Genomic DNA, 15065 nt, shown 5'->3' on the forward strand with positions numbered 1-15065 from the left:
TTACACAAATCAAGAACTCCTATTTATCTTTCACACAAAGTAAAGGTCCGAATTTCCAAAGTCCAAAGAAGTTCCAAATTCGTCGAACCCCAACTCTTCTTTTTTTTAACCTCAAACTCCCAACTCCCAAAAAAAAAAAAAAAAAAAAAATGTTACCGGCCAACTACAAGGAAATAATTAAGTTCAATGGTGATTGAAGAAATATTATGACAAAACAAGCGACTTCATGGCACGATTGAAACAAATTACTTTCTCACCAAAAGAAACACAGGCCCTGCTCACTTCTCACCAACCCAGATTAAACAAAATTAGGGCTTGGGGTTATCACTTCTCACTTCTCATCGAATCCGAGTCCAAGGAAAGACCTAAGGCGACCATACCATACACAACCATATTCATCTCCCTGTAAATATGCCTAACCGCAGACGGCTGAACCCTGGAAAGGTCTCCGGCGAGCCAGAAGCAAGAGGATGAGTACCAGAAATCTTGAGAGAGAACTTCCCACAAAAACAGTGGCAGATGAATCACCAAAAAATAATAACAACATCTCGAACTAACAGTAACACTGCAAAACTAATTGTTGTTTTTCCTTTTTCTTACAATGACTGCAACGCTATCGTGAGATAAATATTTGTTACAATGGTTATTCAAAGCTAATTATAATTTTATCTACAAAACGGGGATTTAATGCATTCGTTCAAGAGAACAGCTTCATAGAATCATCTTGGCCCGAGATTTCAGTTTCAATATCACAAGCTTGGGTACGCGTAAGCCTCTCATAACTCACTCCAATTCCTTGAGGAAATCAACATTATCCACAAAAACCTGCAAAACAAAATGAGGAGTGAGACCTTGTAATCATGGGGCAATGAGCCACCAAACAACTTTCAGCCGTCAGGGTAGGTACATATATGAGTAAAGCATAAAAGAATGAGCCATACCGATTTCCATCCGTCAGGGTCCAAGCAAGCAGTGATCTTTGTGTTTAGACCAGGTAATGGCCCAGGCTCCCGATTAATCTTGCCCCCAGAGAGTTTAATTGCTTCAGCAGTTTTATAGACATCATCAGTGCCTATTGCTATCTGTTGAGAGAAAAAAGAAACCATTCTTCAAAATTAGTCCGAAAAAATGTTGGCAAGAAAATATATCATTTTTCATGTGGTATTCTCACAATAACATGACGAACCACAGGAAATTATGCATGCATGAATAAGAAAACCATTTTGCAATGGACAGAGGGAATGCTATCAAAAGAAGAGAAGCTGGGGAGAGGTACAGGTTCTACCTGAGCATAAGCATTTCCCTTGTCATATTCGGTGACCCCGTAATTGTATGTCAACTCCAGAACAGCACTTTTGTCTTCGGGGCCATAACCCATCATTGCTATTGTATACTAGAAGTAATGAGCACAATTATGTCAATAACGTATAGTGCACTAGAAGAGAAAAGGCATTTTTCCGTTACTAGAGTACTACTAGAAGTAATAGGTACGGGAGCAACAAGCAAAAGGTTATGTCATTCAGGTAGAAACACTCTATACACTATTCCTGCAAGTAATGACCATTGTGACATGATGAAAAGGACAAAGCTCTAAAACTATTGGTAAGGCATGGCGACTATGTTCTTTTGTAATCATGCTTCAATCTAGAGTCTCATGTTACTATCTCATCATACTTATTCCATCTTTGGGGGTAAAAGAGGCATCAGAATGACCAATCATTTCCAATAATTCAGTGTACAAATATAAAAGGCTATTAGTGTAGACAAAATGCAAAATTACCTTGTATTCCGGATTATCTCTTTTGCGAAGGAGCTCCATGCCAAAAGCCTAGTGAGTGGAAAGGAATTAAGGATTGAGAACCAAAAGTAAATGAGTTCCAAAACAAATAAGCAGTGACAAGTAAAAACATGAAAGGCCAACAGCATATTTCTGTCCAAAACAACCTCTACCTTTTCATAAAAAGTTATGGATCGATCAAGATCACCCACACGAAGCATAACTTGACACAAGGGCTCAGGGGTAGGCCCTCTTTCCAATAGTTCGAACTTATAACCATCTGGATCTTCAATAAATGCGATTACTGTTTTTCCCCCTTTGACCGGACCAGGTTCACGAGTTACCTTGCCACCCTTAGCTTTTACAAGCTCCACAGTCTTGGCAACCTAACCACAAGAACATACATAGATGTCCTTTAAGAACAGAAAATCCCCAATAGTCTAGATAGTAGTAACAACAGGATAATACCAAATTGCATTAAAAAAAATCTGCATCCTGCATCTTAGAGAACAAAATTTAACAAAAAAATAGCGACTTACATCCTCAACGGCAATACCAAAATGACCAAATGCAGTTCCAATATCATACTTGTCAACTCCATAATCTGGAAGTGCCATTAAATGAAATGAACATCAATCATATGAATTTCAATTCGCAGGACAAGTGCTTATGGAAGTAGTTCAAAACAGGTAATGATTCAGATTTTGGAAAAGATGAAAACTAGTTGGATGCCATACTGTAAGTGAGTTCAATAACAAATTGGGAATCCTCTGGCCCGTACCCAAGGAAAGCATTGGTGTATCTTTCCTCGGGTATGTCACGCTTTCGCAACAATTTCATTCCTAAGCATTCTGTGTAGAATCTGCAAGGCACAACACAACTCTATGTTTGAATTCTGCGTTGTTTCATTATAATCATAAGAAAACAGGGCATTACATATGAAATCAAAAGGATAGTTCAAGTTGCATTGAGCGGACATACTTTATGGTCCTGTCCAAATCTCCAACGCGGTAAACCACATGGAGCATCCTCCGCTTGTCCTGTTTGACCCACTCTAGGACATTTTCAGGGGAAGCCGTTGTGCTAGCTTGCGCGGCATTTCCAGCAGCAGCCACCCCCACGGTTTTACCATCTCCTCTCAACAGCTTAGAAGCTTTCAGACCGAAAGACGGCGACTGTGGCACAGCTGGTATACAACTCAAAATCATCAAGCAGGTCGAAATGATCACAAAACCTTATCAATTCACAAATCCAATCACATTGTCAATGCCGTAACTTGATTGTGAAGAACAAATACAATCCCAACAGTTAAATTCACAAAACTTTATATAAAATTCCCAATCGATTACTTCCACACTAATCAAATTTTCCAATCAAACACTCCCACACTAATCAAATCAAATTGTGCATGCATACAACAAAATTAACATCCCAATTCAACCGAAAATCGAGGAATTCAGCGAAAAAGATGGGAAATTCAGGGTTTAACACAAAAGGGTAAGCAGCGAAAGGCGGAGAATTTGTATATATATTACCACTAGCGAGTTGGAAGCAAGCGAGTCGGCGGGAAGGAGTGAAGGAAGCGAAGGAAAAGCCCAGGCGAGAAGCTCCGGCGAACCTCAGCGTGGATAGCGAGGGTCTGATTGAAGACGCCATGGGAATTATCCGCACCATCTCTCTCTCTCCCCTCTGTGAACTTGAAGAAATTGTATTGTTTATTTTTGGGAAGAAAAGGAGAGAGAATAAAGAAATGGGAAGGCCTAGTGGTGTGGTGTGGTGTGGTGACTGGTGGAGTGAAGTGAGAGGAGAAGCAGCTATTGCCGCGTCGTATTCGATTCGATGGCCTTTTTTTTAAGATCCAACGGTGGAGGACGAGGTTGTCTTTGATATGGTGTATAGGTGTGTGTGTCCCCTGTGGGGGTAGACTTCTGGACCTCTGGTTTGTTTTCAAGTTGGGCCTAGCCCAAGGCCCAATTTAGGGGTTGGTACTGTTGGGGCCTTAACGCGAGAGTATTACCTCTAAGATTAGTTTCTTTGTCGTTGGTGAGATTTTTTTTTTTTTTTTTTTTTTTTTAGTCAAACGATATATTTTATTAGATTAGAAGTTAGATTAGTCACTGATAGGATTTAAACTCGCGCTCTTATGCAAAGGTTCAACATATTTCCACCACTGTGGTAAAAGGCCACTTGCGTTGTTGGTGAGATTAGAGCTTGACTAATTTGAAGGCAACTAAATCATATAGTAATTGGTATCATATATACTAGCATATGGGCACACACAAAGTGTGAGAAAAGTTTTTATTTTTATTTTTGAAATAAAAGGAGAGAGGAATGGAGTGATAGAGAATGTGGGAGCGAGAATTTTTTTTTTTTTTTTTTTTTTTTTTATTTATAATTAGAGATTTGTTAGGATCCCATGTAGGTGAGAAAAAAAAATTTGGTTGTGTGAAATTACATTTATGGCTCACATTTCTTATTCATATTATGTTTTAATTAGAGGATTAAACTAATAATTTTATAGAATTTTGGTTGACAATGAGTGTTTTATTAATTAGTAGAGAAGAGATATGTTGATGGTAGTTCAGTTTCCATTCATTTAGTTATAAATATTATTGATGCATGATCAATAAATACACTGAAAATTTGTGGTTTTTCTGAACGCATATAAACTATGTTCAAGAAGAACTGACTGGTATTATATATTTCAACTAATTGAAAATCATGATGACAACTTTATTACTAAACCTATTTAATTTGTAAGCTGTTGAGTGTTCATTCATTCATTCATTTGTACTTGTCCATTCTTTATATTTTTTGGTTCCACAAAATGTCAAGTAAAAGAATGCGATCCATGTTCTAGTCTTAAAAAGTATAAACCCTAAAAGGTGCGCGTAATTTATAAGCTCACAGAAAAACATTCTCTTGGTATGTTTGAACATTTCATGAAGAATCACGATGTAACCAAAGCAAAGAATTTAATTCTTTGTCACTTGCTTGCTAGCAAAGTTTTAAAAAGGAAAGAAAATGTAAATAACACGTATTCAAGTTGGTTAGGATATTGTGTCATCTTATGCTCAAGTTCGAATTCCCAATAGTTTAGATCAATTTATAGGACTAAATTTCAGTGGGGCATGAAGAGGCTAATCTCCAATGGTAGGGGTGGGCATTGGGTGGGTTGGTCGGTTGGACTTCAACCTCCCAAACCATTCTAAGGCAAGTTGGGTTGGAAGGATTTTACGAATTAAGTTTACTTTCTTTCCTATTTGTAAAGTGAGAATCAGTGACAAATAATTCAAAATACATGTCATATTAGGGTTAAATCGTATGAATTTGATATTGTAGAATCACTATTTGTATTTATATATTTAAATTTTATGATTTAACTAAACTATAAATAAACAAGTGTGTTTAATAACGATTAGATTTTATATGTATATCTATGTAATATACATGCTTGATTAAGAATTCTTGATATTTGGGTGGGTCGATTCCAATTTAGTTAATAATATATCAACCCAACTCACCGATTGGACGGGTGACAAGTTTTTACTCAAAAATAAATTTGAAGCTTACAACTCAACCCAATTTCAGTTGGGTTGGTCAAGTTGGTCGGCTACTAAAGTCCCATCCCTACCCAATGGGGCTCAAAAAGGCTAGAAACATTTTCAGCCCGTCCCGTAACCAGAGTCAATTAGCACACATCCTCTCAAAAGTTTTATAAATTTTTTATTACTTTATATTAAATTCACATTTAGACAAAAGAATGGATAAACAAAAAAGAAGTTAATCAAATTGAATTCAAGGGGCCATTCCTATCTTTTTGAAGTGAAGGATCACTTGGGAAAGTTTATGTGATTATGAACGAACGTGGGGCGGTTTTCTCATTCGAGTATGGAAGATAGTCCTATGCACACACACTTTGGTAAAGGCATAATTCAATTATTCAATGAAACAATAAAGCAAAGTGTGTGATAAGGGATGCATTCTATAAACTAATTTTTTTAGTTTATCTTTCATCTATTATTTTAATTATATATAGAAAAAATAGTCCTTGAGAATTATGATGAGAAAAAAAAAATAGTAATCTTTTTACAAGACAATACTGAGCTACAAAGACGAGATTTGAAAAATATCAGATACACATTACTAGAATTATTATTAAGGGTTGAAAAGTGTGAACTTTTTTCGTTGTTTTGAAAAAATTATAATATTTACTAATAAAATTGTGCTTCTTGTCGTACTACTAAGATTAATAGATTTAATCGTATTTTCTTCATTTAAGTTGACGATTTTGAGTTGACTTTTGTGAATGACGAGTAAGCTAAAATCCCATTAAACGATGATTATGCAAATTCAAGACAATGCTAAATTTTACCGTAAACAACGGATAGAATTTAATCTCAAAACCTAACTTGTTTGACAATATATACCTATTCCATAAAAATATGAAGGTGAAAACACTTCCCGTCACGGCGCGTGGGAGTAGCAGTGTCCACAAAAATAGATGCAGTGCACTGATACCGGCCTAATCCGCAATCTGCACCGCGACCACTCCCTGTCCCCACGCGCCTTCCCCTTCCCTCTTCTCCCTATCCCGAACTATTCCCCAAAGCACCTGCTGAGTGACTCACTCAAGCAAGCAGATTTCTCGACTTCCTCTGCAAAACCCAACTGTCTGCTTTCCAATTTTTTGCACGATTCAGAAGTACTTTTTTCAGAAGTGCTTTTATTGGCTTCTATATTTGTTGTATTTTATCGTAACGGTTGTGAGAGGCACTGTAGATCAAGAACGTCGCTTTCCAATTTGCTAATATCTAACAGTTTGAATATCTCATAAAAGATTTGCAATTTAATAGTTTTTATTGTAGTCGGTTTCCTTTCATTCTCTGAAAGTAGTTTTGTGGGCGGCTGTGGAAGATAAGTCTGGAGAAAAATCCAACAAAATCTCATTTATTTTGCTCGAAGAAGCAGAGTAAGCAGAGTCGTTGAGCTTGTTCGAACTCGAATGCTCGAACTGATGAATTTTCAGGTAATTTGGCAGCTGGGTTCTATTCGATTTGCATTTTTGAGTGTTGGGTTGTATAGTGATTGAGCTCGACCGAACTCGAAGCTGATGAATTATTAGGTAAATTCGGCATTTGGGTTCGTTTCAATTTTCTTTTTTGAGTGATGGGTTGCAGGGTGATTGAGCTTGTTCAAACTTGAAACTGATGAATTTTCAGGTAAATTTGGCATCTGGGTTCGATTCAATTTGTGTTTTTGAGTGATGGGTTGTGTGTATTCGAGAGTTTGCATTGGAGAGCTTTGTACTCCAAGAGTTCCGAAATTGAAAGAGAGTCAGGATGTGAGGAGCACTGAGATCCCAGTGTTCTCTCCTACTTCCTCCAATGGAGAAGTAGGTGAGCTCAGAGACCAATTCAACCAGACTGGCTTAACTGGGGATGCTGAGATGGGTATAACTAGGCTCCGTAGGGTTTCATCACAGTTTCTGCCCCCCAATGGGTCAAGAACTGTCAAGGTCCCTTCAGGAAACTTTGAAATGCGGTATTCGTATTTGTCTCAGAGAGGTTATTACCCTGATGCTCTTGATAAGGCTAACCAAGATAGCTTTTGCATCCACACACCATTTGGGACAAACCCGGATGATCATTTCTTCGGGGTCTTTGATGGTCATGGAGAATTCGGAGCTCAGTGTTCGCAGTTTGTGAAAAGAAAGTTGTGTGAGAATTTGCTTAGGAATAATAAATTTCAAGTGGATGCTGTTGAAGCATGCCATTCTGCATTTATCGCAACCAATTCTCAGTTGCACGCTGATATTTTGGATGATAGCATGAGCGGGACAACTGCAATTACGGTTTTGGTTCGAGGCAGGACGATATGCATTGCGAATTCGGGTGATTCAAGGGCTGTTATAGCAGAGAGGAAAGGGGATGACATTGTAGCTGTGGACCTTTCAATTGATCAAACCCCATTTAGAGTGGACGAGCTCAAAAGGGTTAAGCTTTGTGGTGCAAGAGTTCTTACATTGGATCAAATTGAAGGGCTGAAGAATCCAGATGTGCAGTGTTGGGGAACCGAAGAAAGCGATGATGGTGATCCGCCTAGATTGTGGGTGCCAAATGGAATGTATCCTGGGACAGCTTTTACAAGGAGTCTTGGTGATTCAATTGCTGAGACAATTGGGGTTGTTGCGAACCCTGAAATCGTGGTTTTAGAGCTTACACAGAATAATCCTTTCTTTGTTCTTGCTAGTGATGGAGTTTTTGAGTTCCTTTCTAGCCAAGCTGTGGTGGATATGGTAAGGTATCCTGCTCTCTCTTTGTTGCAATCAAGCGTGGAATCTGTTAGAGTTATTTATCTCTGATTCATTGACCTTTTATAAGTTAATTGTGAAAGGTTATGATTGTTTGTTTGCTTTCTTATTGTTGGGCATAGTGTGTTTAGTTAAGTTGAGTACGTCTTATTTGTTTTTCTGTTTTCCACTTTTCTTGATTCTGTTACTATATTTACAGGTTGCAAAATTTAAAGATCCCCGTGATGCTTGTGCTGCAATTGTAGCTGAATCGTATAAACTCTGGCTGCAGTATGAAACTCGTACAGATGATATTACAGTGATCGTTGTGCATGTAAGTGGGCTGACTGATGTAAGAGGACTTGCTGTCCAAACCATGACGTTGTCTGTGCATTTAATATTCAAAGTCCATTGTCTTCACATATATATGGTTTGCTCAAATGTAGTCAATTAATAATGTCTTTTTCTTATAGATGTCCATTGGTCAATCAGTAAGCCCTGCTGGTGCTTTACGACCACCTGTTCCTCAAGTTGTAGAGGTTACAGGATGTGAATCTCCTTCACCATCTGGGTGGAACTCTAGGAACCAGCGCACCAGACATGATTTGTCAAAGGCACGCCTTCGTGCGATTGAGAGTTCTCTAGAAAATGGGCAAATTTGGGTTCCTCCATCTCCATCCCACAGAAAGACTTGGGAGGAAGAAGTATGCTTTATTTCATATCCTTTTTTATTTCCGTTCGTCATGATTTTGTATGAAAGACCAGAAATGATGTCAATTTCTCTATCGCGAGTTCTTACTTTGAACATTTGTTTGTGGTAAATAGGCACACATTGAGCGGGCTTTGCACGACCATTTCCTCTTCAGAAAGCTTACTGATTCTCAGTGTCAGGTGTTATTGGACTGCATGGAAAGGGTTGAGTTCCAGCCTGGAGATGTTGTTGTTAGACAGGTTCCTTTTCTTTATTTTTTTTGCTTTTCTTGTTTACAGTAATAGCTTTTCATAGCTCTTGCACATAATTGTCTTGCTTTGGGCACAGTTATGAGTGGCATACATGGACTTATGACATCCAACAATCTGAAAAGGATTAATATATGTAATAGACTATTAATTCTGGTGTAGTTCTAATTTACTTGAAATGCTCTTACAACTGCAGGATTCAGGTTCGTGAATTTCTACGGAAATAGTATACACAAACTCATGCTTGTCCCTATGGCCAAGAAATTTATGTAACTAAAGTAGAATTATTTACAATTTAATAATACACAAAGCAGTTTGTTAAGTGACCTGGGGACCCCCTGCCCAGTAAGTTTGATTTTTAAAAGTCAATTTAATAATACACAAAGCAGTTGCCGATGCACAAAGCATTATTGGTTTAATTTTTGAAGTTACATTCGCAATGCTGATCCATTGCCAAAACAGCCTAAAGACTCCATGTTCAAAAAATAGAGAAGTTAAAATGTTACAATTTTGTGTGGTTATCTTACTTATAGCATTACCATATTTTGTAGGGTGGTGAAGGTGACTGCTTTTATGTTGTTGGCAGTGGAGAATTTGAGGTGTTGGCGACCCAGGTTTTAAATATATCCTTTTTCTACTTGAAATTCATTTGGATAATTACTTTATGAGGCCCCACAGATTTTTTGTTGACTGGATACGATCTTGGCAGGAAGAAAAGAATGGAGAGGTTCCGAGGGTTCTGCAGCACTATACAGCTGATAAATTGTCATCCTTTGGAGAACTAGCGCTAATGTGAGTTAACCTACCTTTTTTTCATCTGTTGGTTCCAAAAATGGTTGTGCTATCATAGAGTTTCTGTGAGCTGACTTTATGATTTACTCTTGGAAATTTCATGCACAAATTGAACATAAGGTTTTCCTACACCTGTACATCTATGCATTAGAAAATATTAATGATTTGCCATTGCAGAGCCAGGGGAAATGGGAAGCATATTCCTGGGACAAGTTAGATCCAATTTGTTTCGGCTTTCCTTGATCTGTTTGTTTCCTTTTGTAATAGTGCATCATGTGTTTTCTAATTCCTGTTTACTTGATCTTGCGATATGTGATACTACAGGCATAACAAACCACTCCAGGCCTCTGTTCGTGCTGTGACCAGTGGAACTCTTTGGGCTTTGAAAAGAGAAGACTTCCGTGGAATTTTAACGTCAGAGTTTTCTAATTTGTCGTATTTGAAGTTGCTTCGATCGGTGGATCTTCTATCAAGGCTGACAATCTTACAGCTGAGCCATATTGCCGATTCTCTGTCTGAAGTTTCCTTCTCAGAAGGGCAGACGATAGTCAGTGAGGTACTTTACTTTCCCTAAGGGTATCATTTACTCTTTGCCTATATCTAATGTGTATTTCACATGTATCTGCAGAGTGAACGCCTAGTTGGATTATACATTATCCAGAAGGGAAAAGTGAGGATTACTTTTGATGCAAATTCAGTTAGTAGTCCAGTTGTCCGGAGTCTGAAGTCTGACTATCAAAAAAAAGATGATCATCCTCAGAGCAGTAAAGAGCTCTCAGTGGAGAAGACGGAGGGAAGCTGCTTTGGTGAATGGGCACTTCTTGGAGAACATATTGATTTGTTTACTGCAGTTGCTGTGGGAGATGTCACCTGTGCTGTTTTAACAAAGGAGAATTTTGATTCAGTCATTGGCCCTTTGACAAAGCTTTCTCAGGATGATCGGAAGTATGTGGTATTCTCTTGAAGTCTCAGTTCTTAAATTTTAATCAATCTACCAATTGGAAATCCATGGTTAATTTTGGAGCTTTTTAATGACACGTGACAATTTCGTAGAACTCTTTTTTATATTATACAGGATATCTCATGACTGTTTCTTTCATATTTCGGATGCTGTTTGTTGATGTCACTGTGTAGGTCAAGGGATTATTCTTCTGACGTTCCAAAGGGATCTGCCAAGAACGTTGATATTTCTGCTCTTACTAAAGTCCAGTTGTCTGATCTGGTATGGAATTCAGTGCCCTGCTTGTCTGTAGATTTCTAAGTTTCTAAGGATAAATGCTTAATTGAGTTATCGTATAATTTATTGATGCTACATATGTTTCCATTTTAGGATTGGAGAACAATTTTATATAGCACTGACTGCAGTGAGATTGGACTTGTATGTTTAAGAGATTCAGGTTGGTTGGTTGTCATTTAGGGTTTTTCTTTTCAGCTGTGGTTTTATTTGGTTAGATTGGACTTCTACACGATGCAGGATTCATGTTGAAGTAATATATGATATATCATTTGTTAGACAAAGAAAAAAGTCGATAATATATACTGCATTGAATGGGACAGATCTAATAGTAGATTCAATATTTTGAGAAGAATTTATTTTTGTTTAAAACAGTACATAAGCTGACAGGAATTATTCTTGTTAAATCTGATTGCCTATCAGAAAAATTGCTTAGTTTGAAAAGGTTTTCAAAGCAAAAGGTCAGAAGGATGGGAAAGGAAGCACAAGTGTTAAGAGAGAAGGATCTAATCAAGAGTATGAGTTCTTCAGCATGTGTGCCACAGTTTCTGTGCACATGTGTTGATCAGACACATGCTGGCATACTGTATAATACTTGCCTTGCTTGTCCGTTGGCTTCGATACTTCGCACTCCCCTTGATGAACCATCTGCCAAATTTTGTGCAGCCTCTCTAGTTGCTGGTTTGGCAGATCTCCATAAGGTCCATTGTCTGGAATTAGCTTATTAGCTCCTGCCGTGACATCTTTCTTTTTCAACATCTCTCATTTTCTTTTCTTTGTAATTTGACTTTCAGAATGACGTTCTCTACAGAGGCTTGTCTCCTGATGTTTTAATGTTGGACCAAACAGGATATTTGCAGGTTGGTAATGTTTTGTTTTTCCATTCTGAATCATGTTTATTCATGGTATCTGGATTGACGCTGAATAATCGAAGAAGGGAGAAGTTGATGAAATTATGCTTAATTACTAATTTTTTTTTTTGTAATGTAGCTAGTAGACTTCAGGTTTGGCAAGAAGTTATCTGGTGAAAGGACATATACAATTTGTGGAATGGTGGACTTTTTAGCTCCAGAGGTAGTCCAGGGAAAAGGCCATGGTTTCCCAGCTGACTGGTAATATGGTGAATTATGCCTTGTTCATCCTAAGCTTAGCTATTCTATACATCACTGAATACTATACGTAGTTTTTCATGAAAATGTGAAACACATTGTATAAGAAGTAAATTATTCAGAATTAGGCGGTATAGAGGCTTAGAGAAATTGGGAGAATTTAGAGGCAAGTGCTTGACAGAAATATTCATAAATTTACAAAATCAGCATTAGCATTAGTGGTACAGTGAGAATATATGCTAGTGGACTTGAGGGTAATTGCGAGAAGATATGCTTCCACTAGGACACCTGGTGAGATTTGTAAGTATCTAGATTTGTTTAGATCTCTGGAAAAAGTTTTAAGATGGAAACGGTCCCTTCCTGTGTTGGTAACAGTGGAATGATTGAAGTTTTAGGCATTGAGATCTGAGTTGTACATATAATTACATTTCATATTATTTTATTATTTTTTTGTCTTGACAGTATCCTTCTGAGACCTCCTGCAGTTCTGAATTTGTTTGAAAATTTGCAGGTGGGCATTAGGAGTGTTGATATACTTCATGCTACAGGGTGAAATGCCATTCGGCTCATGGAGACAAAGTGAGCTTGATACATTTGCAAAGATCGCAAAGGGACAGCTAACTCTACCGCAAACTTTTAGTCCTGAAGTTGTTGATCTCATCACTAAGGTATTGTAGGAATCTTTTTAGTCATCTCTCTCTCTCTCTCTCTCTCTCTCTCTCTCTCTCTCACAAAAGGAATTTTCACATGCTTCTGTTTATAATAATATGTTCAGTTACTCGAGGTTGATGAAAACACCAGACTAGGAAGCCAAGGTTATGAATCTGTCAAAAGGCATCCCTGGTTTGATGGTATTGATTGGGAAGGGATCAAAGACAGTAGTTTGCCTGTTCCTCATGAGATCACATCTCGTATAACTCAACATTTGGGAAGTCACTCCGAGGACTGTTCTGTTCCTCTAGCTTCTCCATCTCGAAATGGAGAAGAACTCGATACCCCTGAATGGTTTGACGACTGGTAGAAGGATAAAAAATTACAGGACTTTCCACATTTGTAAAAAATTCCAGGTGGGGTTCTTCTGAATCCTCTCTGCTGTGAGATTTGACTCACAGCTTGGCTGAACAATGAGAAACCACCGAGACATACAAAACCAACGGAGGAAATGTCGAAGTTACAATCCTGAGATTCACCTTGCTTGTGGTCCCGTTATATTTTACGTGATTACATAGTAGCATTAGAAGAGTAAATATCTTCTGGGATCATAGGCCGCTGCTGATAGCCATTTGACTATTTCATGGAGAGGCCGGTTGATAGATTTTCTGTTCCCATCATTCTCTTTTTCTTTTCGGCGAATTTCTCCCCCTCTGTAAATGCATATATGTGTGGATGAATGAGGGGCTCATTTCTTCAAGTTCTACTTCTGTAATCGCAGCTGATAGAAATTTGATCGACTTAGCCACGAAGCTCTCGAGTCTCCAACTATCTATTGTTCTTATTGATTACTATTGGAATTCGCTTTTATCATTTTCTTATGTGTTGTAAATACTTGGATCTCTGATTTATGGAAATCCTTACCGATTGGCGGTCTCCAGCAAATTTTGTTAAATCTTGTTCTCATATTCTCTGATTGTTCAGCCATGGAGGATTTGTCTACATTCATAGGGTGGGGACCACCATCGCGGAGTTGAGATGGGGTGGGTACCTGTCATCAAGTGTTTTAACAGTTAGACCTTGAATTTTGTATTTTTAAACAAATATCTAACTATGAAAACATCTGAAGTACTCGATACTCTTGAGCACCGTCTTATGGAGCACCTAAGTTTCTTTATTTATTTATTTTTTTTTGAAAAATCCAATAAAATTATTTCTTGAAGAAGCACTTCTTCAACAAAGCATCGAAAACGGCTTTTAGAATCAAGAACCACTTTTCCTTTTTTTTTTTTTTTTTTTACTTTCAAAATGGTTAAAAGCATTTTAGTTATCAGAAACCTCACTTAGCCATTCGAAAAACACTTTCAAAACCAAAAAAAGAGAGCACTTATTGGTCCTCTTCCGACTAGAGAACAACACCACTAAAGTAAACGAATAACAAATACAATATAAGAACTGCAGAAAAACATAATAGAGGTATCAAGCCGACAAGGACAGAAACGTAAAATTAAGATTAACACTTAATTAAGATCAACATGCAAAGTCGATTCGTGGCTGCTTTCCTCGAGGACAAATGAAGCAGACTCAGCTCTGACACCAATACCACAACTGTGACAAAAATACAATTTTATTGCCTTATAAATAATAAACGACAGCATTTTCAGAGGATTCTAAATTTCATGAGAGGACAACAAGTGACTGATGAAAGTTGAATTTTCCCAACCAAATAGATAATAAAATGATCTGGTCCGATGGTTTCAAGGAGCATCTTCTTCTTCTTCTTCTTCTTAAATCTTTTCATTAAGTCGTTTTCAGACGCGATCATCATTACACACGATTAGCCATGACAATTTTACGATTAAGGACTAATTAGATGAATGTATTTGGCTTAAAAGTCTGGGAGCTTTAGTTTTTTAAGTTTTTTAAGTCAACTGCAAATAAATTATGTTGGTTTGGTGTAAATTTAGGTGGCTAACTATTTAATTGTTGAAAATGATGGAAATAGCATGATTCTCGTTCATGGAACGAGGGTGGTTTACTAGGGAAAGAAGGGATACGTTTTACTAAAGAAAAGCAACAAAAAAAATATGTCATTTGATGGATTCAAGAAGTTGCGAACGCGAGTTAGATCAGTTGCTTAAGACAGTGTGCCCGTCGTCCTTCCAAACCCAAGTTCGAATCCTCCCTCCATCTAGATTAGAGTAGTTTGTCAAAGAAAAAAAAAAACGGATTCAAGAATTTGGTACTTCA

The 15065-nt window shown here is 37.6% G+C and overlaps 2 protein-coding genes across 5 annotated transcripts; one reads left to right on the plus strand and one right to left on the minus strand.

The window, feature by feature from the left end:
- Positions 1-548: 548 nt before the first annotated feature.
- Positions 549-3549, minus strand: LOC137735067 (probable lactoylglutathione lyase, chloroplastic). The gene is made up of 9 exons (XM_068474440.1): positions 3313-3549; positions 2759-2963; positions 2515-2639; positions 2317-2381; positions 1951-2163; positions 1781-1828; positions 1286-1393; positions 942-1082; positions 549-825 (listed from the first exon to the last, which is right to left on the minus strand). Exons 1-9 carry the CDS (start codon positions 3449-3451, stop codon positions 784-786), a joined length of 1086 nt encoding a protein of 361 aa, XP_068330541.1. The 5' UTR covers positions 3452-3549; the 3' UTR covers positions 549-783.
- Positions 3550-6391: 2842 nt separating this feature from the next.
- Positions 6392-13777, plus strand: LOC137742449 (protein phosphatase 2C and cyclic nucleotide-binding/kinase domain-containing protein-like). 4 transcript variants are annotated; one of them, XM_068482336.1, is made up of 16 exons: positions 6393-6902; positions 7000-8075; positions 8290-8421; positions 8543-8773; positions 8895-9020; positions 9581-9643; positions 9739-9821; positions 10146-10377; positions 10450-10766; positions 10956-11043; positions 11152-11218; positions 11479-11756; positions 11850-11915; positions 12046-12167; positions 12676-12832; positions 12940-13777. In XM_068482336.1, exons 2-16 carry the CDS (start codon positions 7044-7046, stop codon positions 13183-13185), a joined length of 3240 nt encoding a protein of 1079 aa, XP_068338437.1. In that variant the 5' UTR covers positions 6393-6902; positions 7000-7043; the 3' UTR covers positions 13186-13777. The 4 variants fall into 4 exon arrangements, with proteins under 4 accessions (XP_068338442.1, XP_068338437.1, XP_068338428.1 ...); XM_068482327.1 differs by having other exon boundaries at positions 6393-6806; XM_068482341.1 differs by having other exon boundaries at positions 6392-8075; positions 8290-8403.
- The last annotated feature ends 1288 nt before the right edge of the window (positions 13778-15065 follow it).

The sequence above is a fragment of the Pyrus communis genome, chromosome 1 (assembly GCF_963583255.1).
Source record: "Pyrus communis chromosome 1, drPyrComm1.1, whole genome shotgun sequence".
In the NCBI taxonomy this organism is placed as follows: domain Eukaryota; kingdom Viridiplantae; phylum Streptophyta; class Magnoliopsida; order Rosales; family Rosaceae; genus Pyrus; species Pyrus communis.

Coding starts and splice junctions, on each gene's coding strand:
- LOC137742449 (XM_068482319.1), top strand. CDS start 7,044: ATGGGTTGTGTGTATTCGAGAGTTTGCATTGGAGAGCTTTGTACTCCA. Junction 8,774..8,894: donor GAAAGACTTGGGAGGAAGAA/GTATGCTTTATT, acceptor TGTGGTAAATAG/GCACACATTGAGCGGGCTTT. Junction 10,378..10,449: donor GGCAGACGATAGTCAGTGAG/GTACTTTACTTT, acceptor ATGTATCTGCAG/AGTGAACGCCTAGTTGGATT.
- LOC137735067 (XM_068474440.1), bottom strand. CDS start 3,451: ATGGTGCGGATAATTCCCATGGCGTCTTCAATCAGACCCTCGCTATCC. Junction 2,164..2,316: donor TTGGTATTGCCGTTGAGGAT/GTAAGTCGCTAT, acceptor TCTTGTGGTTAG/GTTGCCAAGACTGTGGAGCT. Junction 1,083..1,285: donor AGGGAAATGCTTATGCTCAG/GTAGAACCTGTA, acceptor TTCTCTCAACAG/ATAGCAATAGGCACTGATGA.